Raw genomic sequence first — 25,371 nt, forward strand, 5'->3', positions numbered from 1 at the left:
ATAAAACTTACCCAACTTCCTGCGCTTTATTTATTTTATCCGTCTTGAATGGCCCAACGCCAATATGAAATACCTCTTATTCACCTAGAAATACAGCTAACTGAGACAGCCTTTCCAAAAAGCCAATTATAAGAACAAACTCTCCCTTCTCAGTTCTTAGACTAGAATTTTTGATAGTTTATGAGCTCGTCTTTCCATTTATTCCTGAGATAACCAGCACAAAAAAATGCACGCGTATTGTAATACCACGTAAGCCAGCCACTCTAAATTACTTTATATAGGCAGGTTCCCTACAAGCACTCCGTAAACACAAGCAAAGACTCTTTATTGGCCGCTAACGTGATCTGTAATAGCTTTATAGATCACTGGAAATGGTATGTACCGTCGTTTGTATGTTGCGTAAAATTGTAAGGTTATACTAACACTATTAGTAGAATGCTCTTTATAACCATGCTGTAAAACAAAAAAGTTTGTTGCAGAGGGACTTGGCCAGGTTTGAGAAGGAACGGGAAGTTGCTCCAATTTCATTGCAGGGATCTATCTCGACGACTTTAGTAGCGTTAGAGAAGACTATAGGCCAGTATAGGGAGCAGTTGTCGGCGTATCAATCTGATATACGAAGTGATAGTGATGAGAATTACATAAAATACAAGACTAGGTTATCGACGATTGATAATGATCTTACTGAGTTTAAGCAGCGGTTTAAGTTGATTAAGGAACAATGTAACGAAGGATCTAGCCGTGAACGGATGTTTGGTGGAGGATCAGCGTTTATATATGAGGAGGGTTCATCTAGTGTAAACAAGAGAGCTACAACCGGTGTGCAGCAGAGGAGTTTGCTAGGCGAGAATGGTGAACGTACCACGTTTAACTCTGCAGGAGGTTTGCCGTTATATGAGGGCCTAAGACGGGAACAGTCTATATTTGAGCGGGGAAATGCGAAGTTAGATAGTATTCTACAGATGGGACAAGAGTCACTTGAGGAGATTATTGAGCAGAATCGTATACTTCAAAAAGTCCAGCAAAAGATGCTAAAGTCCTTACGTACGTTAGGTGTTTCAAACGAGACTATAGACTTTATTAACAAGCGTGTTTTTAGGAATAAAGTTGTGTTTTGGACAGCGCTCGTATTAATGTTTGTTGGGTGCTATTTTGTGATGAAGTGGTTTCGGTAAACTGTATAAATAGTTTGAAATACTTTGCATTAGTGACAATAAGCTGTATATAGGTGATCGGTCTATCTTTTCCAATAAATACAAGAGGATGATTCCCCCAGTGCGAGCCTTTGATGTTCGCTCAACTGTAGCGAGCTGGTGAGGGCGAGTGATGGTTCCTTAGAGTAGTCGACACCGGGTTCAATTAGGGCAGGAATAGGAATTGGTTGGGCTGATTGGATTTTTTTCCAGTTGCCAAGCTGACCGCTATCGTTACCACCCCAAGTGAGGACGTTTCCGTTAGTTAGCTTGCACATGACGTGTTTTCCGCCGCAATGCAAGGTATCGACATTAACTTCTTTATCAGCTTGGTTTTCTAAGGCTTTCTCGAGCTTTACAATAGTTGCTTCGTTTCGTGAGTGTGCATAATGGCCGTTTCCATGTTGGCCGTGAATTCCGTTACCAAACGCGAAATAGATTGGTTTCTTCTGGATCGTAGCAGGATTGTCACCAAGTTTATTAGCCTGAAAATCTTGCATTGTATGCGAGAGCATTGCTATAATCGAGGTATCTCCACCACATTGTGCTTCGATACAGCTAACATGGTCAGTAGGTAAGTAGGCTCTAAAATTTACCACTCTTCTAGGGAAGGAAACGTATTCCATATCATATGAGATTGGCAAGCCTAACTGACCGTATGTATTGGATCCAAACCCATAAAGTTCTCCAGTAGCTGTGACCGCCAGAGTGTGATAATTGCCGCACGACACTTGTTTGATTATCCTCTGTTTGACGTTTCCTTCTGCAGTAACCGTGTTATTTAGGAGCTCTATCTCATAAGCCTTGTTCCGGTCGGGAAATCTGTCAAACTGAGAGAATGTTGGTATTCCAAACTGACCTTTAGACCTGGAATTTGCAGTCTGGCCGACCCCCGTTGCACATGAGTAAGCCCTGCCATTATTGGTAATAAACACCAAGTGCTCTTTCCCCACAGAAAACTGCACGATCTTGGAGCCTTTAGCAGAAGCAAATGCATCTGTAGTGTCTATTTTCCAGTCGTAGTAGTATCGAAGCTTGTAGGGTAAAAGCCAGGATCGACGAGATGAAGTATGATCTTCTACGAGCTTAGCATTATTATGCGGAATTACCAAAAGTTCACCCCGCTTGTTTAATGCATATCCCACGTTATTAGAAATCGCTACTTTAACCAGATTTTGTCCGGATAGAAGCCGTTTACAAGACCTGGTATCCCATGAGAATAGATCGCCGTTTTCATCAATGGCCAAATTCATTCCCTTGGGTGCCAATGCAATGTCCAACAAGTACTTGTTATCAAACCACGGCACTCGCAGAGGAAATCTGCTTGCTGAGTTATCTTCTCCAAGTCTTTTCCCCCAGTAATAAACGCCAGGAACATCACCAGCTGGTTCCGATGCAGCAACTATTGGAATTTCCTTCAGCGACTTCTTTTTCTTAGACGCCGTCAATTTCTCAATGACATTGTCTTCAACCCTCATATCCCTCATCATCCACCAACCCTTGATGGAAGGCCACTTATAATATAAGGTAGCAGCAGCAGCAACTCCAAAAACTACGAAGAGGCCTTGGAACATTGCAGATAATTTCGCCATTTTTTCCATTCTGTCGTTATATTCATCTTCGATTTGTTTCTGGGACTTCTCTTGCCACGAATAATCTAGCTTGTTACGCTTAGAAGCGTAAGATTTATTGGTGAGGTCTTTCGCCATTATTTCAGCCTCATCGATCTGCTGCTGCCGTAAAAGAGGCGCATAAGTCCTAACGAGCATCCTCTGGGATCGCAAGGAGACCAGCGACCTAACAGGGTACATTATATCCGGTATTAGACCAATAAGTTATACCAAGAGTAGTTATCGAACACGATGTTTTCCCCAATTTTTTTGTTAGGAAGATTACTACTCCATGTGCACTTCATAGGAGATAAAAGTAAGTGGGAAATCAAAAATATACAATCATAATTTAAGAAAGATCAACTAAAATTTAAAATCATAAATGCAACAGAATATATGTTTGAAAGCGATCAAATTAACGCGTTATACTGGTATTAGTCCATTGAGCCTCACGCGGCAATTCAACACTAGTGCTATACTCCGTCATGATCCATTTACAGTGCACGTTAAGAATACTAATCGGTTTAGACAACTGCTAGAAGATCAAGGTGAATTAACTCCTAAGCAAGCAAATGCAGTTGTGAATATAATCACAGAAGCTATAAAAGGTGGTGTTGCCCACGTTTCGCAGGATTTAGCTTCTCGTGAGAAGTTGACCAAGCTGACTTATCAGCAGCGAGTGGACTTTGCAAAACTAAAGGATCAATTGCTAACTGCGGACCGTAGTGAGATCCATGCAATACAAAGTGAAGTTGAACGTAATAGAAATGATATCGAGCAACTGAGAAATAAACTCCGTGAAGAGATTACTAAGGCTAATGCTGGATTCAAGCTTGACATATCACTCGAAAAGGGTAGAATTAAGGAGGAATCGAGCAAGCACGATCTAAAAATTAAGGAGATTCAAACTGGTATTGAGCAGCAAGTTAGCAACATGCAGACGCAGATTGATTCCGTTAAGACACAGGTGATGCAATGGCTCATAGGTGTTTGTACTGGTACTTTTGCATTGGTGTTGACGTATGTCAGGTTGCTAAGCTAAATTCTAAGTGCAATTTCGTGTAGTGAACTATTAACTAGCCGTTTATACTACTAGAATATGTCTAACTATAGCCAATGTTGTTTACAAATCGAAAAGCTCCTTCAAGATCTTGACAGTATCTTCTGGACAGGAAACGGAGTGTCCGATAGTTCTAGAATCGTTGTAGATTTCCCAGTCGTTACCGCCCTCAAATGTCTTGTCACCGAAGAAGTGGATCTCCTTGAAGCCCTCCTTCTCTACGTGCTGCAAGCAGTAGGTCTTATCCCAACCAGTTGGAAACACATCAAAAGAGATTTGGCCACCAATAGAGTAAGTTAATTTCAGGTGTGAAAATTCCTGTTTCAATGCTTGAACAAACTTAGCTCTGATGTGATGCTGCTTGTCGTAAGCTTCGAACTCATTTCTTTCTTCGGTACTAGCGTTTCTGCCGATAGGGGAAATGTTAATCATACCATTTCTGAATTCAATAAAGGTACCTCTTCTCTTTGGCAATTCAATGGAAGACAAGTACTTCAAGGCAAACACAACCAACTTGTTGTATTCCTCCTCGCCAATCCAGTTGATGAATGACTGTGTGGCCAATTCTTCACCATGTTTGTATGCGGTTAAACCATTTTCAGAGAAGCAGTAGTCAAAGTCAGCCAAGACAGTAGGACCTAGCTGTTCAACTTGTTTTGATAAATCTGAACCGCCAACAAAACCGATGACAACCTTCTTTCTGAGAGCCTTCAAGGTTTCCTTAACTTCATCTGAAATGGTTAAACGGGCTGGGGTTAAAGTACCGTCAACATCAAATAGAACCAATACGTCAGGTTTTTCTTTATTAGCGAAGGAGGACATCTTTAAACTGAGTATTCAGTTTATTCGTACGGGTACTAAGGTAGTAATTACCGCACCTGCAACCTTTTATATTGTAGGATAGTGTGCCGACGCGAAAAGTTTTCAAATGCCACGCATCGCAATTATTGGACAAATTCCAGAACTTGAGTACAAAGGGGGACAATATATATAATTAAATTATAAACTAGACACCTTTATTAAGCTTGAGCGGTAAAGTACTCTGGGAATTCCTTTAGGTTTTCCTCCAAAGAACCCTTCTTAGACAAGAACTTGACGAAAGCACCATCGTCCTTGATCTCACCAGCGTCTCTTCTTCTGATGTACTCTTCACGGTCCAAGTTGGTGAAACCCCACTTCTTAGACATAATGATCTTTTGTTGACCTGGGAACTTGTATCTGGCTCTTCTCAAACCTTCAACAACAACATCCTTGTTGTTGTCTCTGGTTCTGACAGAGAAGATAATTTGACCAATGTCGACACGAGCAGCCAAACCATGTGGTTTACCCCAAGCACCTCTCATACCTTGTTGCAATCTATCTGCACCGGCACACGACAACATTTTGTTGATTCTCAAAACGTGGAATGGGTGGACTCTAACTCTCAAGTGGAAAGAGTCTCTACCAGTAACCTTGGTGATGTACTTGTTGGCACAGATACGAGCAGCTTCTAGTGCTTCAGAAGATAATTGTTCCAATTCGTTAGAGACCAAGTGGACACATAATGGGAACTCATCAACAGTAGCCTTCTTCTTACCCAAGTCGTAGATTCTGATCTTGGAGTCTGGGACAGCTCTGTTGTACCTAGACTTAGGGTAAGGCTTGTTCTTTTGGTATCTGTAACATCTAGCTGGTCTTCTGGCCATTTTGATTGATAGTTGTTAGATATTGAACCTTTCTGTTTTGCATTAGTGTTAGTTATCAATCTTACTAATGATTTTATTAAACCAAAATGGATGAACCCAACCGTATAACGTGATGCTACCGTTGCAAATGTTGCTTGTTGTGTATGGGTGTCGTGTAAAAACATTGTATTCTGGTGTGGGGGTGTGTGAATTTTTGATACATGTATGGGTGTGTAGTCACCTGTAAATCGTATCACGTGAGGTCTTGACTGAAAATTTTAGACCAAATAACTATTACCGTATCTGATAGCTCATCTCATCATACAATTGGGTGATGTGTATCTTGTGAATAAGATATACCGATAAATCCACAGTTTCTAACCGCCTATCAAATGGGAAGATATTCAGTTAAAAGATATAAGACTAAAAGGAGAACGAAGGACCTGGACCTCATTTACGAGGACCTTGCATCTCAACAGAAAATGGAGAAGCTATTGAATCAGCCATTGGATGAAACAAAACCAGGTTTAGGACAGCATTATTGCGTACATTGTGCAAAGTACTTTGAGACAGGTATTGCGCTGAAGACCCATTTGAAAGGGAAGGTCCATAAGCGCCGGGTGAAGGAGTTAAAAGGCGTGCCTTACACACAGGATGTAGCAAACGCGGCTGCTGGTCATGATTTGAATAAATTTCTGGCACGAGTAGAGGAGATCAAAAATCATGTAGGACAGCAGAAGGAAACTAACGAGGTACTTTTAAAGGAGCATCTTGAAACCAAACTTGCGAATATCGCAACCACAGAGCCCACACTGCCATATACGGGTGAAGAGGAAGTTAAGGAAACAGTAGCAGTTGAAGGGGACACTGAGATGCAGTAAAATGTGTATATTAGTGATTTAGTCATTTCTGTATAGTATCTAATATGTCCGAATTCAAGCGGACACCTGACCGAAATCCATGTGACCTGTTCGCTCGGCATGCCGAGCTACTTCTCGTTCCCCGATAAGAATAGAGCCACAAGTGTTGCACTTTATCCTATCGCGAGTTGTGTTAAACGACATGCCTGCAGCCTTCATCTTCTTCGCCACCTCAATGGCCTGCACAAGGAGGTTTTCTGAGTCTGGGTCGCCGAACCGAAAGACAGTTTGTCGCTCATCATTCGCCTCATGGTAAACTTCAATAGTATCGTAATGGACACCCGAGAATACAACCATAATAAATGAATCGTACTTGTCCTCATTAAATTTTTCGTATCTTAAAGCATCCACATCCAGCGTTAATATTGCTACTTCCAAGGAGCTAGACAGTACTACGATGTCAATTGCACCACCCCACGAATCACGCTGCAGAATCCAATTTGCATACTCTTGATTAGGCCTCCCTAGAATTGAATCTGAAAATTTAGTCTTATTGGCGGAGATTTCTTTAGATACAATTTCACGGAGTTGCGAAGACACGGTAATATCTTTGTACATTGCGTATGAAATAGCATGAAATAGACATGAGTTATCGTCAGGAACCTGATGCACTTGTAGAATCTGACTGTCCTTGATATAAATCTGAGTTTTCGTCAAAGGTTTTTTATTTTGACTTTGTCTGGTGTCGGCGGCAAATTGTCCTTCTGGTCTTAAGGGGTTAGCTGTATTACGAGCTGGCTCCAGAGAAACACGCTCGCCACTACTAATACCCAAATCAGTCAAAGCCGAATTTCCGTCCTCTTCATTTATAGATATCTTCTTTGGAGGATAGCCAAACCCTACTGAAGCCACTGAGATCTGATTTTCAAATGCGGTTTCTGCAGCCTTAACTAGATCGCTTAGGGTGGCATTTTCTTTCAACGTGATAATATTTTGACCCAGGCCAGAGATTGCAAGCTTTAAACGCATAGTTATAGACAAATTTCACCTTCAAACTTACTAGAGCTTTGCTTACTTGGCTCTATTGCAGACTCTAGTTACTATGGTTTTTAAACAGCCTTGCTTTGAGTAGACGTAGCAGCGCGCCTATAGGAAGGGAATTTTTCAATATACGTAAAAAATTTAAGCCGTCGTCGCCTCATCGCCTGAGATTTCAAAGTGTCAAAGGAGTTGGCTGAACCGTAGACTAATTTTGATCAGGTGTCGGTTATTTCTGGTCATTAGTCTATTGTTATAGAGTGCAGCAACGTGGTTATTAGAACCCTATGAAATCTTCGGTGGAACTTGGTAAAGAAGCGATTGATTACAATTTTAACAAAAATGTACCGTTAAAGTTATATCTGAGTACATGTGTTGTCATATTACAGAACGCTCAATTGGCATCACAGGAAGGTGATATTGAGAAAGCCTATACGCTTTACCTGAAGTACCTTGATGTTTGCATGAATAAATTAGCACAGCACCCTCATGTTCTGAAGCCAATAGGTTCAGATGAAGAGTTGTCAAAAAAAGAATATTTGCAACTAATGAACCTTGAAGTTCCAGCAATTTTAAAAGTAACGGAAACTTTAAAGCATACCATTGATCAACGCTACGAAAGGTCCACACAATCACTTGCAAAAAGTTTTGTACCGCAACAAACTTCAAAGGAAAACCCATTTGCAACTGAAGAAGAAGAAGTTAGTGTAATTGCACTACCTCCATCTTTTGATGAAGAAAGGTTTAATAGCGCAATTGAGTGGTTTAAAATGAATGGTGCAATTACCCGCGGTATACAGAACACTCTGGAGCAGCATACATTATCATATCCAGAACTACCAAAATTACACTTTTCAGCCGTCTGACGATTTAAATTGTAATATTATGCATGAATTCTGTCCCATTTTAGCTTTCATTTGTAATAATTTCATATATGTACTGAAATAATGCTTTCACCTACTTACGTACGCTATGTAATTTCCGCTGATGGTGGGTGACAATCATCTAAAAACAATACAAAAATGGTATAAAATAAAACAAATTAAAATAAAATAAAATAAAATAAAAACCAAAGAAATCGCCACGGTGACATTATCAGCCTATATATGTGCATGTTGGAAGTTATTAAGTTAACTATAACAGCTATTCTTAAAATGCATTACTTTTGGTTGCGAGTCTGAATACCTGAGCACTTTCGTACTAGTTATTATCACCTCGAAAGTTCTAACCGTATAGAATACTCGTTCGAAATGGTGTTTCTTTCGCGTAAGTGACATTAAAGTTATGCAGTACACACATAATGTATTATTCCCGATGAAATAGCATTGTTCACAACGCTAATAATATGTTCATCGGTAACAGCACTAACGGAAAGTTCTTTATTATTGCTAATGTCAGGCATATTCATTATCCTTGACCAAATCTTTAACATCAGAACAAGATTTGCAGCCAACAGCATTGCTATTACTGCTAGAAATAGCAATAGGAGATTCTGCGACTGTGACCTTCGTTTTCTGTGTGATGAAATAGGGATAGATGTTGTTGTTTCTGACAATGACGTTCTTAAAGATATATCCGTTGATGACAATGAATGACTGCGATCCTTTTCATTAATGTTTCCTGGCCGCTGCATACTTTCTTTATTATTAGGAATTGAATTAGTGGTTTTTTCTGACTTCACATCAATATTAATTACTTTTGGCTCAACATTTTTATCCAAATAATCGTGCACTTGTTTAACTAATGTCTTTGTCGCCTCTATTTGACCCGCTTTACAACTTTTATCTACCATAGACCTTATCCAACTACTTCCTGTCCATTCGATCCAAAATGATATTTTAATCACGGAGTTCGTGTTCGATGCCCATCGAATCATGTACCTTGTTTTAACCGAAAAGCTATTTCCGCTTGGAACATCTGGAGTGTTTGTCGTGTTAACAATATTAATATAGCCTTCGTAGTCACAATGTAGAACAGTTTCCTGGACTAGGCACCTAGTTGAGCGAGGGCCGACAGGAAAGTTCAAAGCTTTTGTATATCTATATTTACGGAAGCGCTGTCCGTCCGGATTCACCTGCGTAAAACCAGTAATTTCAGAAAGTTGAGTTGTTTCTTGGCTCAGGAGAAATTCCCTTATAAATGTAGGGTTTGTCTCACTGAATAACAATTCGAACACGATACCCGGTGCTGCATTTAAAGAGAACTCTGCTAACACATACTCATCATGCTCTTCTGGATAGTAATCAAACTTGGTTTCGTGAAAATAGTATGGGCCATTATATGAGTGTGGACTGGTATCCTTAAGTTTAAATACCGTCTTCATATTCCTTTCTGTCTGCTCCTCTTCTTCTGATGAAATATCCTCCGAATCCGAAACATCTTCATAAACTTCATCTGTAGTTCGCTGTTCACTTGCGTATCCTGATGGTCCGTTTGGTGTAACATAATCTACAGACAGTATTGCTTCTTGGATATCTGAGTCACCACCATCTACAGGGGGCGCGGATTCTTTACTTGGAGGAGTAGTAATCTGCATTAACTCGTTAAGTGGCTTCAGGAAGAAATCATCGTTAGCGATGTTCATAGGCATTTCCCTATATGACCTTCTAGTTAATGCTTTCATGTTGGAATTATATGCATCCTGCACACACAGTAAAAACTCAAAAGTTGTATCTCTTGTTAAAAAGCTTGCGAAATAATGTTTCTCGACTTCTGTAACTACTGCGATCCCGTTCGGAAATATACCGGCCGTGGAGGTCTTTTCAAAATTCACTACGTCCGCAATGGGAATCACTAGGTTTGTAACCCATCCCAGCAAATTTGAATTGAAGCATATGTGGTTCTCTGATATATATATCCTGCCCTGGCAAAGAAACTCACGGCTTAGAGCACAACTAAAATCGTCAAGAAGTCTGTCCTTCTTGGATATCGACTTGAATATCCTATGGAAGTCCTCATTCCGCTTGACTGTCGCATACCTGAAATTCGTGCCTGGTAACTTCTCATCGACATATAATTTTTTGTTAAAGGTCTCTTGCTCCAACTTCCCCTGTCGCGATCCACTTTTTCGTTCCTGTCCGGGCAGTGAAGAGGCCTTCGCCTCCAGCGACGTCGCGGGTACCACAACATTCTCAATAGCAGATGCACTGTTCACTTGTTCGATTCGTGTTTTCGTTTTCTTGTCTCCGCTGATCAAAGGACTGTATCCGTTTTTGAAACTGAGCGACGAGATCATACTATTGAAAAACTTTTGTGCCTTATTCACATCGCCCTCTTCAGACGACCTTGGCACCTCCAGCAGCGCTGCAGACTCCAAAAATTCCCCTGCAGTACTGCTGTGGCTCTCAATTATGTCCGTTACGCTTTCAAGCGCACTGTTATGCTTCGCAACATACTGGATGCAGGTAACACCGTTAAGTGGAGTAACATGCGGACTCGCAGGTGATGATTTCCATGCAACCGAATCAAGGCTAGAAGAACTATCCCGATGGGTATGTCCAGGATATATACCCGTTTTCATAGGAGATATGGGCGAATCTTGAGTAGCCGCCGAAAGTCTGCCACTGAGCCCGCAGCTCACCAGCGGAGATCCTAGCGCCTTCTGCCCCACCGGAAGCTCCTCTTCTTGCCCTCTAAGAATGTCTTCTTCATTTAGATCACCCACATCATATTCTTGTCCATTCACGCTCATATTTACATATGATGGTCAAATAACGCCGCCCTTAATTAAGCTCCTCCGCACACAACACAAATACCCAAAGCACACAATTTATGCAAGCCAAAAACAACTAAAGCTCTTCGCTAATAACTGCTTCCTAACTTAACACTCAATAAAAATTTTCCCCAGTCAGCCTACTGAAGGACCCCAATTCTTTCTAGCGAAAAGAAAAACCCTGCTCAATTTACGACTTAACCTCGCAATAGCAACTTCTCCTCGCAAACCTTTGGTAGCCTAATATTTCACGTTATTATAGATGTTATCTTCTATCCTTCGGCGCCTCAAACGTTCGCTAACCTGTTAACGTGTGGTTTTTATTATTGTACTAGTAGTGATCGTTTAAAAAGTTCAGGGCTGAGGCTATCCTTAATGGTCACGTGTGTAGACATTTACGTCCCGGAGTTACCCGGTCCTTATCCATCGTTCTAGCATCACCTTTGATTAAAGGTGGTAATTATATGAATTCGGTCTTTACTATAGGCTCACTCTTAACAGCTGAACTGTAACCTGAATCTGTACACAAGAATAACGCTAACTATTTGCAGTGTTTATTTGACGGTGAAGGAGAAAGAATCTGAACGGTACCGTACTGTGCAAGGTTTTCAATTGAATTCGCGTAATTAGGTTTCTGGTTTCGAAGGCATACATTTTTTGGCAGTTATTAGGATCATTATTATTTCGCTCTAGGAATTATCAAGGTAATATAAAGACATAATGACGAGCACAATGAAGGGATCTAAACTGCTTCATGATGGTTTTGAAGGGGTGAATGGGTCAGGTGTGGTTATGGATGCTGATGTGGGAGGTGACAATACACGCCGGCAGCAGCAGCAGCAACATCAGCGGATTATAACACCTGCCAAAGAGACACCAGCAGAGATACCGCATGTTGAATTTAACCAGTTACCGCTGCCTGTAATTATAAGGAACCTGACAGTATATAGTGTGAAAGAGATCAGCCAGTACATGAAGACGAACTTACATTCTACGCAAGACCCGGCGACGAGAAAAATGGGGTTTCTTAAGCTTATTATATTCCTCAGGAATCAGTTTCTACGTATCTACGTGCTTATCAAATGGTGCAAGACCATCAAGCAGAATAACTTCCATATGATGATTGACTTATTGAACTGGTTCAGAAGTACCAATGCTATAGTGAAAAACTGCTTGTTGGCTCTGAAGGACACGAGTACAAGCATGGCAGGAGCCAAGCTACCCAATCCGGATCTGATAACTGCCCTGGAGGTTCTTATGTTGGGTAGGCCAAATCTCCCAACGCACGGGTTTGTGCTAAGTGGTGAGGACACTGGGAAACAGTCCCTGATCCCTACAAAATTGATTCTCAAGAGGTTGCAAGACTTGAATACATGTTTGTCTATTAAGATATCTGCAATGGAACTTCCGGCGGAATTCCATTGCTATTCAATTAAAGATGGGAGGGTTACTTTTGTTGTTGAATCAAAATTTGAAGTATGCTTGTCTACGATTGACCAAGATTCTCCTATGTTTTTTGTTGACGCGAAGTTTTTGTTCAGCGATAATAAGTTCCCTTTGAATAAACCGAAACTGGAAAGATTGGTCAATGATATTTTATACAAGAGCCCTACACCACTGGAAGCCCTTTACCAGTTTTTTCACAAATATGTGTTAACTTTGCAGATGTATATGCTACATGTTGAACTACAGGATATTGCCGCAAATGGCAAATATGCTGGAGGTAATATTGTACATCATTATGATTCCAAAAAAAATATAATAAGCCTCCGCTACTGGTTGCAGAGTAAAATGAGTTCGAAATGCAAAGCTACCATTGGGGTAGAGCGCGGATCGCAATCCATCATTTTACAGTGGCAAACGCCAGATGCAAAGCAAGAGACCGCTGTCACGAACTATAGTAATCTTTTAGGAAACATGGAGACAATATTGGACGAAATAACATTCAATCATGCCCGTATCATTAGGTCCGAGTTAATGGAAACTGGAATTTTTCAGGAAGATGACAATAAAAGCGGCAATCTAGACACATTATTATTCCACATACCGGTTATATGCCTTGCGACCGCTCCAGTTCAACTGAAAATTAATACAATAAGCGGAATATTTTATTTCAAAAACCCAAGCTCGTTATTGCTGTCCTATGCAAAACAGCTTAACCAGGCTGCAGACCTGGAAGAATTCACCGGTATTCTGGAAAAGCTGAGAATGGATAAGATCGTCAGCATATTGCGGAATATGTTCAAAAAGACTGGATGGATATGCAAGGACGTGGTGAAGTTAAGTAAGCCGATTTTGTATGAGAGACATGTCAAGGGCCAGAAGAAGATATTGACACGGGATCTCTTCATCAGGTTAAAGGATTGGCCCGCAAACTGGTTTTTTATTCTTTGTATTGTGTATTCGGGGTCCACATGTATAGTGGAGAAGCTCATTGGCAAAGTGAAATCAGTAAAGGGTAACTGGGAACTACGCTATCTGGACCAGGAAAAGGTGGTAACAAAATTAGAAAGCATTACCTACCAGAGTGTTACACATTTGAAGAAAACAATAATACAGAAAATCTTGAATCATGTCATAATTGATTCTTTGAACGAGCTTAATATCGCAAAGGCGATCTGCCAAGGCGATGGGCTTCAAAAATTGCCAAACTACGTGCAGGAAGCAATTGACGGCACCCCCAGCGTAGCGGTAATTGCACTTGGTTTGGAATCGTTTTTACAGGGTTCCAAAGTTTTAAGCAATACACTAGAAAGCACTATGTTTTTGAGGTTGAATTATGAAAGCAATGAAATTAGGCTATTCGGCAAGTTTAAAAGAGACACTCAGATGATACGTTGCCAATGTGATGAGCTACTGATAAAATTTGTTGATAAAAAGGGCTTGGCATTCCATATGTCTGAAAAGTTCACTAACTTAAATCATGTTGTGCAATACCTGAATAAATTCAGGCAAAAATTAATGCAACTAGTGTTTTTGACAGACGTCACAGAGAAACTCTACAATATCTTCGAGACAGAATACTTTGAAATGGTAAAGTTAAAGCCAAATGAAATTAGTTTTAAATATCTAAAGAATAGCAAAGACGTCCAAGATTGTACTATCCAAATTGTCACGAGCGAATCGAAAATTGAGACTCTACAGTTAAATTTATCACCCAGTAATCCACAGCACATCATACAGAAATACTTGGAATCTGATAATTATGATCCACAGTTCACGTTTAATTATCTTCACTTCACCTCCAGGCTATTTTCTGCCTTCACGAAAATTATCGGATCAAGTACTAATGCAATGAGTATAACTCTGCATTTACACACTCTGGCAGCGTATCAACTGAACTATCACAATAGGCACATCGGCTGTCACGTTACTTTAAGTATTGATTTGAAGAATTCACCCCATAAATCGGGTTCACTGTACTACGTCCATTTTGCTCAAGAAGACCATATCTCATCCAAGAATCCGATGTACCCATCAGTGCTTCAGGTAATCAATACAATTTTCATGTTGAATAGCAATAACAGGAAAAAAATTCCCGGGGCTATCCGTTTGGGGACTGGAGTAGCCTGTGCGCCGAATGACATCGAAGAACTACTTGAAGAAATTCACTCAGTACTAATCCGAACTTGATTTGTAATATTCATTCTAATTAATTCTCAGAGCTCTTGTTGTTATTCAACAGTTTATGCATTTTAAGATCAGTTTTTAGGTCATTTTGCGGGATGCAACGTAATCTGTACCATCCTTTTGTACTACGATTTAAGGAGCAGTGGTTTAGTATTTTACTTAATGACTTAAAGTTAACTCTGAAAACCTATTTCATACAAAGAACCACAATCATAAACTCAATAAGAGAACAGTCGAATTTTATTTAGTATACAAATATGTCATCTGAAACTCAAGAAGCCGTCATACTAGTCGGTGTTGGTAACATTGAATTTGGCGAAAGGCCAATACCAACTTGCGGACCTCATTCCGTAAAAGTCAAAATTGAAGCTACAGGGATTTGCGGTTCTGATGTCCACTATTTTATGCATGGTTCAATTGGCTCCTTTCAGTTGAAAGCGCCCATGGTTCTTGGCCATGAATCCAGTGGAACTGTGGTAGAAGTTGGTGAAAATGTGACTATGGTTAAAGTAGGGGATAGGGTCGCAATTGAGCCAGGGGTGCCCAGCAGGTACTCTTCTGAAACTAAAGCAGGCAAGTACAACTTGTGTCCTCATATGGCTTTCGCGGCCACCCCGCCTTATGACGGTACACTAGTCAAGTATTATCTCTCCCCTGAAGACTTCCTATACAAGCTCCCAGAATCCGTCTCCTTTGAAGAAGGCGCCCTTCTAGAGCCATTATCTGTTGGAGTTCATGCTAATAAGCTTGCTGGAACTAAATTTGGTGACACCGTGGTTGTTTTCGGTGCTGGACCTGTGGGCTTGCTTTCAGCCGGTGTCGCTAAGGCCTTTGGCGCCACCACTGTGCTAGTCGTCGATATCATTGACTTCAAGCTAAACAAAGCAAAAGAACTCGGAGCCACCCATGTTTTGAATTCTGGTAGTTTTCAAGATCCCGGCGCTTTAGGAACCAAAATTAGGGGCTTAGTGGGTGCCAATCCTGATATCACGATTGACTGCACAGGCTCCTATATGTGTATTAACGCTGCGATTCAGGTTTGTCGCCCGGGTGGCACCCATGTGCAGGTCGGTCTTGGTGAAGATAACGTCACCATTCCGATAGTAGAGGTCACAAACAAGGAATTGAAGATCTCCGGGTCATTCCGTTACTCTGCCGGTGACTACTCCACCGCTCTTAAGTTGATAGCTTCTAAGCAAATCGATGCGGCTAAACTAGTTACTCGCAAGTTTAAATTCGAGGAAGCTATCGAAGCTTACAAATTTAATGCCAAGCCTAATGATTACAATATTAAAACAATTATTGAAGGACCAAAGTAGTTAATAACTTGATATCAGTCCTTACTTTTTTATATACTTACGACATTTAAACAGCAATATTGATGAAAAACCTATCAAATTAACCGGATCAAAACTTTATGACCCATATTTAAGGCGAAACGGCACTGATGACATACATAGTCTACCATATAATAGTAGATCGTTGTTTTTTTTATTATACTATGGCGCCTAATTTTCTTTAAATAATGTTAAGAAAAGGAAGATTCTGAATGGCCTCTATTTAATACCTGGGCAAATCGGACTGAAATCAAATACGATCACTTATATTGTATTGAAGAAACCGTTCCATAGTAACTGAATAATGCTGTTGCGTTTGCTTATAAGTATATTTGTACTTAGCTTTGGATTGGTTAACGCCGAAACTCATACTTTGCGCTACACCACTGGGTGGGTGACAAGAACCCCCGACGGTGTAACTACTAAGCAGGTGATAGCTTTCAACGGTGAATGGCCGCTTCCTGACATTCATGTTAGGAAAGGTGATCGAGTTGAGCTTTATTTGACGAATGGGTTTACTGATCGTCCCACATCATTGCATTTCCATGGTCTATTCCATAATACTAGTCAAGGCAATAATCCTCAGAATGATGGTCCACAGATGGTAACTCAGTGTCCTATACAACCTGGCGATACCTATTTGTATAATTTTACTGTTCCAGATCAGGTCGGGACATATTGGTATCACTCACACTCTGGCGCACAGTATGCGGATGGTATGCGTGGAGCTTTTATTATACATGATGATCAACCTCCATTCGAATATGACGAAGAAATGACCATCATGGTCAGCGATATCTACAAAAGTTCATACACAGAGCTAACTAAAAAGTTTATGTCTCGCTATAATCCAACTGGTGCGGAACCTATCCCACAGAATTTATTGTTCAATCACACAACGAATGCTACTATTAACTTTGAACCAAACAAGAGATATATGCTTCGTATCATTAATGGTGCTTTTTTTGTTTCGCAATACCTATATATCGAAGATCATTCATTTACTGTTGTGGAGGTTGACGGTGTCTACGTGAAGCCGTATGTCACTGATCTTTTGTATCTTGGCTCCGGACAGCGTGTGTCAGTGTTAGTGCAGGCGAAAAATACTACTGATAGGAATTATGCATTCATGCAAACGTTTGATACGGATATGCTTGATGTTATTCCTTCCACTTTGCAACTAAATAGGACTAACCAGCTAACGTATGACAGCAGAAATCCGCCGGCATCGCCTTACCAAATTGATTCCTATGAAGGTGCCTTGCAAGAATTCAACTTGACTACGCAGAGTGAAGAAAGAGTATATGATGAATTTGACTATCAAGTTTCGTTGGACTTCCGCATGGACAATCTAGGTGATGGGGTAAACTACGCATTGTTCAACAATTTTACTTATGTCCAGCAAAAGGTTCCCACTCTAACAACTGTGTTAACGTCCGAAAAAAACTGTACGAACCCAATAATATATGGGAACATAAATCCTATAATATTAGGCTATGATGAGGTTGTGGAGATTGTCATTAACAATTATGACACTGGAAGTCATCCTTTCCATCTTCATGGACACAATTTTCAAATTGTGCAAAAGTCTCCTAAATATACAGATCGACCCGTTCCTTATAATGCCTCTGAGCCTCTATCCCCCATACCAGAATACCCAGCAGTCAGAGATACTGCGATATTGGAAGGGTATGGTCACATTGTCTTAAGATACAAAGCTAATAATCCTGGAGTCTGGATTTTCCACTGCCATGTAGGCTGGCATTTAGAGCAAGGTCTTGCAGCTGTATTTATTGAGGCACCTGAGCTGCTACAGTCCAGGGTATCTCTCACCGATAATTATAAGGAGATATGTTCTTCAGGAAATATTCCGATCAGTGGTAACGCTGCCGGGCATTCTGACAGTTGGTTCAACTTAAAAGACGCTCCAAAGCAACCCCCTCCACTACCAACTGGTTTTACTGCGAAGGGTTACATTGCAATTATCGTTACATCTCTGGTAGGAATCTTTGGTTTATATACTATCACTAATTTTGGCTTACAAGGAAATACTATGAGCGATGAGGAAGTCTACGAGACCCTATCAAAAGTTTTAACTGAAAAAAATATTGAGTTTTAAATCACAAATGATCTCTTCTATCCCATTTACTTAGTAAATATCAACTTAGCGTCAATGAATAGCATCAGATACTTTAATCTAGCAGTTTTTTTTTTACAATGATAAAAAATTTTGATGCCCTACACTTATGTCAATAATTACATCAGTAGAAGCAACGAAGGTAAGGTATCCGACTGAATAGGATCGATTCACCATGATCCAAAAGTGTACGTTAGTTAACAGGCTACTTAGCGGTAACCTTAAAACTACCATTCCTAAAGGATATGGACTTTCGGGGTTTCCTTTGAGTAAAAGAAACTTCCACTATAGTAGTCCTATGAGATCTTATGAAGAAGAGCGGGCTATTTTAGATGAAGTTCGCTCCAAGTTAACTCCAGATGATATTAAACATTCTAAGATGTTGCGTAATATTGGAGTTTCGGCTCATATTGATTCCGGTAAAACAACCTTTACTGAACGTGTCTTGTATTATACTGGAAGAATTAAAGCGATTCATGAGGTTAGAGGCCGTGATAATGTTGGTGCCAAGATGGATTCGATGGATTTAGAAAGAGAAAAAGGTATTACAATCCAATCTGCCGCTACTTACTGTTCATGGGATAAAGACAACCAACATTACCATTATAACTTGATTGATACTCCAGGGCATATTGATTTCACTATAGAAGTTGAACGTGCTTTAAGAGTTCTAGATGGTGCAGTTTTGGTTGTTTGTGCAGTTGCTGGTGTCCAATCTCAAACAGTTACTGTTGATCGTCAAATGCGTAGATATAATGTTCCTAGAGTTACATTTATCAACAAGATGGACAGAATGGGCGCTGACCCATTTAGAGTGATTAAACAACTGAACTCAAAGTTAAAAATGTCTGCTGCCGCTATTCAAATCCCAATCGGTGCTGAATCTGAGTTAAAGGGTGTTGTGGATATTATTAATCGGGTCGCTCTATATAATGAGGGTGATAACGGTGAAATTGTAAGGAAAGCGCCTGTACCAGAGGACTTGAAAGAGCTGATGGAAGAGAAACGTGCAGTTTTAATTGAGGCGCTTGCTGATGTGGATGATTCGATGGCTGAATTGTTTTTAGATGAAAAAGAGCCTACTGTTGACGAGATAATCGCCTCCATTCGTAGGGCTACCATTGCTAGAAAGTTTACACCGGTCTTAATGGGTTCAGCCTTGGCTAATACTGGTATTCAGCCAGTTTTAGATGCAATCGTTGATTACTTACCCAATCCATCAGAAGTTCTAAACACTGGTTTAGATCTTGCTGCAGAGGAAAAGAAGGTAACTTTGGTTCCATCGGTCCGTCAGCCATTTGTTGGTTTGGCGTTTAAGTTAGAGGAAGGAAAGTATGGACAACTAACTTATATTCGTGTTTATCAAGGTAAGCTCAAAAAGGGTGCTTTCATCACTAACGTGAAGACCGGCAAAAGGGTCAAAGTTTCTCGTCTAGTGAGAATGCATTCAAACGAAATGGAAGATTTTGAAGAAGTTGGTTCTGGAGAAATCTGTGCAACTTTTGGTATTGATTGTTCTTCTGGTGATACGTTTACTGATGGTGTTTTGAAGTACTCCATGTCGTCAATGTATGTTCCTGATGCAGTTATCTCTCTGTCTATCATGCCGAAATCTAAAGACTCTGGAACGAACTTCTCCAAGGCGTTAAATAGATTTCAAAAAGAGGATCCAACCTTCAGAGTTAATTTTGACTCGGAGTCCAAGCAGACAATTATTTCTGGTATGGGTGAGTTACATTTGGATATTTACGTTGAAAGAATGAAGCGTGAATACAATGTTGAATGTGTAACTGGTCAACCTCAAGTTTCCTACAGAGAGTCTGTACAACTCTCATCAGACTTTGATTACACACATAAAAAGCAATCTGGTGGTGCTGGTCAATTTGCTAGAGTTATGGGTACTCTGTCACAGTGTGAAGGTAATGCTAACAAGTTCGAAACCGCTGTTGTCGGTGGCCGTATTTCAGAAAAATACTTGGCCGCATGTAGCAAGGGTTTCGAGGATGCCTGCGAAAAGGGTCCATTGATTGGTCACAAGGTTATCGGTGTTAACATGTTGATCAATGATGGTGCAATCCACGCCGTTGATTCTAACGAATTGGCCTTTAAAACTGCAACCATGACCGCTTTCCGTCAAGCGTTCATGAATGCCCAGCCAGTGATTTTAGAGCCAATTATGTCTCTCACTGTAACCGCACCAAACGAGTTCCAGGGTAACGTGATTGGGTTATTGAACAAGTTACAAGCCGTGATTCAAGATACGGAAAACGGCCACGATGAGTTCACAATTATTTCCGAGTGTTCGTTGAACACTCTATTCGGCTTTGCTACTTCATTGAGAGCCTCAACCCAAGGTAAGGGTGAATTTTCCTTGGAGTTTAAACATTATTCTCCTGCTGCCCCTCATTTGCAGAATAAGCTAATTGAGGAATACAATAAAAAGCAGAAGAAATGATTCATGTAAATATTAAATCCGCCCGGGAATATCAATTCCATATTTAAAGCCAAATTACTGTACATATTGTAGACCTACTGTTATTGCAAAATAATGTGTTTCTAAACTGAAAACCTAAGACGTGTAAGTAGAATCATTTTTTATCTTATCTAAAAGGTCGCCAATCTTCGGACCCATCAAAGGTTGTCCAGTACGTGTCTTGCGTGTTAATTTCTCTCTCTTCTTCTCTCTTATTTCTTGTTTCTGCTTCGCAATCATTACCTTCTCTACTTCATTCTGTCTTCTCTTCTCGGCTTTTTCCTTCTCTGTCTGCTTTCTCTGGCGTTTGAACTCCTTCTTTTCGTCTACCTTGCGTTTGTTCTCCTTTTTCAACTGCTCTAACGGCAATCTAGGCTTTGTTTGTTTCTCTGGAAGCTCGTAACCCTCTTCTTTCAAACTTTTCAAGTACTGTTTCTTTAACCTGGCTCGCTTAAGCAGATTCTTCTGAATTTCTTTAATCTTATACTCTTTAGTGTACTTTTTTTCAATCTTTGCCATTGCTATAGCTTCTTCAATGGATTATCTTGATTATGTAGAGATTGTGATAGGGTTTTATGAGTTTACAAACATATATATACGCTGATCATCGCTTTCTAGAATGAAAATTATACATGAGATGATGAGATGATGTAATTTTCAACATGAAAAATTTAAGTATATGCATACAACATGAATCTATTGGGGCCGCTCAAGCTATTTTAAAATTAAAAAACTCTTGAATACATAGGTTGCAGCATTTTGAAGTGTTTATTGCCAATAGCCAAAGACAAATTCTGATCCATTATAGCATTTATATACTGTGTTGGGAATTTGCGTTAGTGCGGTGTTCGGGTTCATCTTGATAAGTTTTGCTGAAGAGAAGTTTATTTTTAAGAGGGAACTGCTCGTCTGATTGGAGATTTAATTAGCTCAAGTAAGGTCACTTGGGTGTCTGAGTATTATAATGAGATCTATACTGAGTGTACGACGTATTGACCAAAGGAGACTGTTTTACTGCTCAAAAACATTATGGAATAGCTTGAAAGCTGTAGCAGTTGAAGATCCATTTCTTGGAAGGCGAGTTACTGAAATTAAGGCCTCCATTGATAAATTTAATTTCTTAGATGTATCTGAACGTGCAGTATTGAGTAACTCTCTTAATGCATCTAATTCAACTGAATTAAGGCGAGGTATATTGCGCTTGCTTGGATTGAAGGGATATTTTAATGATATGCAATACATATCGAAATCCATAATGGTGGACGAGCAAGGTGACTTCTATAACGATGTGAAGCTTGAAGAATTTAAGGAATACGTTGTATCGTTGACGAAACACAGTAAACCATTTAAAACTTTAGAACTCGTGGAAAGGTTTTTTTCTCAGTTCCCGCTTGACAAGATGGAGAAGTTTAAGTTAATTAATGCTATCTTCATAGATATTAAAGATCTAAGAACTCCCAATGAATGTCTCGCATGGTGGTGTTTGGCGCTTAAAGACAATATGGATGCCCTGTTATTTTCAGATACTGAAATAGATAGAGGTTTTACCCAAGCGCTGAACTCTCTATTGAAGTCACGTCCAATGTTTGAGCATTACTTTAGCTCGGCGATCGAATATGTCTTAAAAGTACAAGACATGCAAACAGCATCTGAATCTGCGTCATTTTTACTCAAACATCTTATGTTACAGCGGAACTTTACTCAATGTCAAACTGTATGGAAGTACAAAGTCGATTTGGGATATCAAATACATAGTGTTGATCTGACGGCAATTTTGGCATCAGCATGTTATTTTCATCAGTGGGATAGAGTATTGGAACTCTATAATACCTATGGCGATGCACATGATAACTTCACACAGGTTGATTATACATTAATTGCCTATGCCAAACACAAGCATGGAATGCGTTTACTAAACGAAAATAATGATATTCCCGAAGGTAGTCTACGTCATTATGGGGTGAAAATGTTTATTCTTTCCGAGAAGGGTGATTTTGAACAGGTTGAGGAACTTTACTCTGAATTATTAAAACGTAAACTAAAGCCGGACCATGCAGTCATTCTATCACTTGTCAATGCTCATTACAAAGCATTAGATTTGAATACAGCAGATAGGCGTTTTGGACTTTTTGAAGAGTATGATATTGAGCCAACTGCATTTTCTTATTTACTGATGCTACAAATTTATGAAGCAAAGGACGATTATAGTGGGTGTTTTAAGATCCTGAAGAAAATGGACCAGCTGAAAGTGCCATTAACCGAAGCACACATCACATGTGTTATTAATTTGTTTGCGCGGTCAACTAATGTTAACTTTGCAATAGAGCTATATCGCTTAATGAGTGAACATTATGGATTATGTCATACCGGTTTGAGTGTATCTGCGTTGATGAACGTTTATAATACCGCAAGGATGCCAGAAAGAGCTATATCTTTGTTCAAAAAGTATCGTCATATTAAATCAGTTCCCAATAAGAATATGATCTACAACTCTGCTCTCGAGGCGCATATGTTATTAGGCAATTATAAAATCTGTGAGGGGCTATTGACCGAGATGTATGAAGAAAGGTTACCCAAAAATTTTAAAACTTATGAAATGATACTTAGATTCCTAGTTGAATATAAGAAGCAGTTCAAATCTGCTGAGAAACTGCTGAAGACTCTTACCGTGAATGAACCTGACACTTCGCCCGTTTTGGCAGAAGTTATTATAAAAGCTTATGACAAAATGGGAAATATAGAAGGTGCACTAAATATAGTGAATATGCTTTTGCAAAACGGTAGTTATATCTCCTCGCGTTGCTTATACTATTTGGCAAAAGGAGCATTCATTCGCAGTACGATGGATTCACGTGGATTCAGTATCTTCAATAAATGGATCAAGGACCTCATGCGGAAGGTACACAGCAAACAAATTAGGTTAGACAAACCAATTCTACATCCCGGAATGATTGCATGGCCAATCAAGAAACTAACATCCTATCGAGAACCAGTCATTGCAGCGGATATTTTGAACTTATACAGCAAATTATTCCTTCAGAGAGCTTCAACACAGGAGACGAAATTGGTGGTTTTGAAATGTATGGCGGCCATCGCTGCTTCATCAGGTAGGTGGGAAGACTTCGAAGATCTGTTTGATATGTACATGGAAAGAATTGAATTGATGAAGGGCTTGCATAAAATTCCAGGTGATAATAGATTTCTTGAAACTGCAATGTTTGGCATCTTTGACTATAAATTGCAGCATCTAAAGCATTGCGGTCAGGTAACGACTAAGCTACCAACCCTACTAAAAGACATTGACAGAAAAGGGTTAATTTTGAGTAATAGCACTTGGGAACTTGTTCTTCGGGAATTATTCAAGCATCGCAGTACTATCTTCTTGGGGATGCGGATAACTGATAAATATTTCATGATTGGCTATACTAAATTACTGGTAGGCAGAATAAACAAGAATAATACTAGTGAGGTTGGTGGTAAAAAGATCCTAAAAGTTAGGGAAACTAAAAAACTCGGCAGGTATGTTAGTCATTCAGTACTAAAACAACTGCAAATATCACTGGACGCTTATTTGGGAAAATCCAAAAATCGCTCTGAAACCATCAGGCGGTTGATAGACAGATTCCCATATTTTATGAAACAGTACCTGATGACTTATCGTAAAGGTCTTGTGAATTGGAATGAGATAGAAGAGAAGCATAAAGAATACCTAAAGAAACTCCGTAAAACTAAGAAACGTATTCCTGGGGAATTTTTTTAGTCACTCTCATGTAAATAGTACCACCGTTTATAAAACAGCATTTAAATAGATTACTAAAATATAGTCATATTTGCATTTACCTTTATTAGAATCTCTCAGTGCTCATCAGTTTTGTTTTGCAATTTTGTTTCTTATTTTTTTGGCAGACCTACCGTCATTAGACGAAGATCTAGAATTTGTATCTCTGGGCTCAATTGAAATATTATGTGCGCTCAAAGTGCTTCCATAAACTAAATTTCCGACCCAGGGCTGGATATTCCAGTGCAATTTAAAAGTAAGGTCCCTCTCAGAGATTTTATCTTCAATGTCCCAAACAGAGTACTTAGACTTCACATTTCTGAGGCTCAAATTGGCGTGGTCCTTATCCTTTACTATTTGATCCCAAAATGTTACTTCACTCGAAGTATCAGGTTTCTTAGCGCCAGAGTATTCTGCAGTTAGATACACAAATACTTGCTTCGTGTTCCAATTGAATAAATTTGTAAGATCTGCGTCTAGATCAAAAGTTAACTTGACATTCTCCTTTGGCTTTCCACTAATTGATCCAAAATACCTACTAGTCCTCACATTTATTGAAGGTTTTATATTGTCTATAGATGAATCGATCGAGAACACGTTGCTACGATATAATTCAAACCAGAAAGAAAGTACAACGAATGCTCCCGCAAAAAATGCAAATGACAATGCAGTACTGGATACAACACTAAACCTTTTAAATAAGGAGAACATAATTAATATTCCTTAGTGGGTTTCAAACCTGCTGCATACTGTCAGCTAATGCAATTCGCATATCATGAAAGTTCCATATCATGAAAGTTCCTACTAATCACAAAGTCGTTACCCGCCTTTTATGTTTTGTCAATTTATACGTTAGCGTCGTCACTTGTGTCAGCGACA

The 25,371-nt window shown here is 39.7% G+C and overlaps 16 protein-coding genes across 16 annotated transcripts; 9 read left to right on the forward strand and 7 right to left on the reverse strand.

Annotated features, from left to right (window-relative positions):
- Positions 1-371: 371 nt before the first annotated feature.
- On the forward strand, positions 372-1,175 carry BOS1 (Bos1p; the record flags this gene model as incomplete). The annotated part of the gene is made up of 2 exons (XM_018132241.1): positions 372-374; positions 435-1,175. 2 exons carry the CDS (start codon positions 372-374, stop codon positions 1,173-1,175), a joined length of 744 nt encoding a protein of 247 aa, XP_017987181.1.
- A 62-nt stretch (positions 1,176-1,237) lies between these two features.
- FMP25 (Fmp25p) lies at positions 1,238-3,004 on the reverse strand (the record flags this gene model as incomplete). Its single annotated transcript, XM_018132240.1, has 1 exon — positions 1,238-3,004. The coding sequence occupies one exon, from the start codon at positions 3,002-3,004 to the stop codon at positions 1,238-1,240; it is 1,767 nt and encodes a 588-aa protein (XP_017987182.1).
- Positions 3,005-3,185: 181 nt separating this feature from the next.
- Positions 3,186-3,845, forward strand: FMP32 (Fmp32p; the record flags this gene model as incomplete). The annotated part of the gene is made up of 1 exon (XM_018132239.1): positions 3,186-3,845. The coding sequence occupies one exon, from the start codon at positions 3,186-3,188 to the stop codon at positions 3,843-3,845; it is 660 nt and encodes a 219-aa protein (XP_017987183.1).
- Positions 3,846-3,926: 81 nt separating this feature from the next.
- Positions 3,927-4,685, reverse strand: SEC53 (phosphomannomutase SEC53; the record flags this gene model as incomplete). Its single annotated transcript, XM_018132238.1, has 1 exon — positions 3,927-4,685. The coding sequence occupies one exon, from the start codon at positions 4,683-4,685 to the stop codon at positions 3,927-3,929; it is 759 nt and encodes a 252-aa protein (XP_017987184.1).
- Positions 4,686-4,882: 197 nt separating this feature from the next.
- Positions 4,883-5,548, reverse strand: RPL10 (60S ribosomal protein uL16; the record flags this gene model as incomplete). Its single annotated transcript, XM_018132237.1, has 1 exon — positions 4,883-5,548. The coding sequence occupies one exon, from the start codon at positions 5,546-5,548 to the stop codon at positions 4,883-4,885; it is 666 nt and encodes a 221-aa protein (XP_017987185.1).
- Positions 5,549-5,919: 371 nt separating this feature from the next.
- Positions 5,920-6,408, forward strand: BUD20 (Bud20p; the record flags this gene model as incomplete). Its single annotated transcript, XM_018132236.1, has 1 exon — positions 5,920-6,408. One exon carries the CDS (start codon positions 5,920-5,922, stop codon positions 6,406-6,408), a length of 489 nt encoding a protein of 162 aa, XP_017987186.1.
- A 54-nt stretch (positions 6,409-6,462) lies between these two features.
- Positions 6,463-7,416, reverse strand: OTU1 (ubiquitin-specific protease OTU1; the record flags this gene model as incomplete). Its single annotated transcript, XM_018132235.1, has 1 exon — positions 6,463-7,416. One exon carries the CDS (start codon positions 7,414-7,416, stop codon positions 6,463-6,465), a length of 954 nt encoding a protein of 317 aa, XP_017987187.1.
- A 296-nt stretch (positions 7,417-7,712) lies between these two features.
- Positions 7,713-8,291, forward strand: RFU1 (Rfu1p; the record flags this gene model as incomplete). The annotated part of the gene is made up of 1 exon (XM_018132234.1): positions 7,713-8,291. The coding sequence occupies one exon, from the start codon at positions 7,713-7,715 to the stop codon at positions 8,289-8,291; it is 579 nt and encodes a 192-aa protein (XP_017987188.1).
- Positions 8,292-8,707: 416 nt separating this feature from the next.
- Positions 8,708-11,116, reverse strand: LAM6 (Lam6p; the record flags this gene model as incomplete). Its single annotated transcript, XM_018132233.1, has 1 exon — positions 8,708-11,116. One exon carries the CDS (start codon positions 11,114-11,116, stop codon positions 8,708-8,710), a length of 2,409 nt encoding a protein of 802 aa, XP_017987189.1.
- A 741-nt stretch (positions 11,117-11,857) lies between these two features.
- Positions 11,858-14,770, forward strand: RGR1 (Rgr1p; the record flags this gene model as incomplete). Its single annotated transcript, XM_018132232.1, has 1 exon — positions 11,858-14,770. One exon carries the CDS (start codon positions 11,858-11,860, stop codon positions 14,768-14,770), a length of 2,913 nt encoding a protein of 970 aa, XP_017987190.1.
- Positions 14,771-15,024: 254 nt separating this feature from the next.
- Positions 15,025-16,086, forward strand: XYL2 (D-xylulose reductase XYL2; the record flags this gene model as incomplete). The annotated part of the gene is made up of 1 exon (XM_018132231.1): positions 15,025-16,086. One exon carries the CDS (start codon positions 15,025-15,027, stop codon positions 16,084-16,086), a length of 1,062 nt encoding a protein of 353 aa, XP_017987191.1.
- A 322-nt stretch (positions 16,087-16,408) lies between these two features.
- Positions 16,409-18,223, forward strand: FET5 (ferroxidase FET5; the record flags this gene model as incomplete). Its single annotated transcript, XM_018132230.1, has 1 exon — positions 16,409-18,223. One exon carries the CDS (start codon positions 16,409-16,411, stop codon positions 18,221-18,223), a length of 1,815 nt encoding a protein of 604 aa, XP_017987192.1.
- A 193-nt stretch (positions 18,224-18,416) lies between these two features.
- MEF1 (Mef1p) lies at positions 18,417-20,696 on the forward strand (the record flags this gene model as incomplete). The annotated part of the gene is made up of 1 exon (XM_018132229.1): positions 18,417-20,696. One exon carries the CDS (start codon positions 18,417-18,419, stop codon positions 20,694-20,696), a length of 2,280 nt encoding a protein of 759 aa, XP_017987193.1.
- A 114-nt stretch (positions 20,697-20,810) lies between these two features.
- On the reverse strand, positions 20,811-21,233 carry FYV7 (Fyv7p; the record flags this gene model as incomplete). Its single annotated transcript, XM_018132228.1, has 1 exon — positions 20,811-21,233. One exon carries the CDS (start codon positions 21,231-21,233, stop codon positions 20,811-20,813), a length of 423 nt encoding a protein of 140 aa, XP_017987194.1.
- Positions 21,234-21,678: 445 nt separating this feature from the next.
- On the forward strand, positions 21,679-24,474 carry PET309 (Pet309p; the record flags this gene model as incomplete). Its single annotated transcript, XM_018132227.1, has 1 exon — positions 21,679-24,474. One exon carries the CDS (start codon positions 21,679-21,681, stop codon positions 24,472-24,474), a length of 2,796 nt encoding a protein of 931 aa, XP_017987195.1.
- Positions 24,475-24,579: 105 nt separating this feature from the next.
- On the reverse strand, positions 24,580-25,203 carry SPC3 (signal peptidase complex subunit SPC3; the record flags this gene model as incomplete). The annotated part of the gene is made up of 1 exon (XM_018132226.1): positions 24,580-25,203. One exon carries the CDS (start codon positions 25,201-25,203, stop codon positions 24,580-24,582), a length of 624 nt encoding a protein of 207 aa, XP_017987196.1.
- Between the last annotated feature and the right edge of the window lie 168 nt (positions 25,204-25,371).

Source organism: Eremothecium sinecaudum, chromosome IV, assembly GCF_001548555.1.
Source record: "Eremothecium sinecaudum strain ATCC 58844 chromosome IV, complete sequence".
Taxonomy (NCBI): Eukaryota; Fungi; Ascomycota; class Saccharomycetes; order Saccharomycetales; family Saccharomycetaceae; genus Eremothecium; species Eremothecium sinecaudum.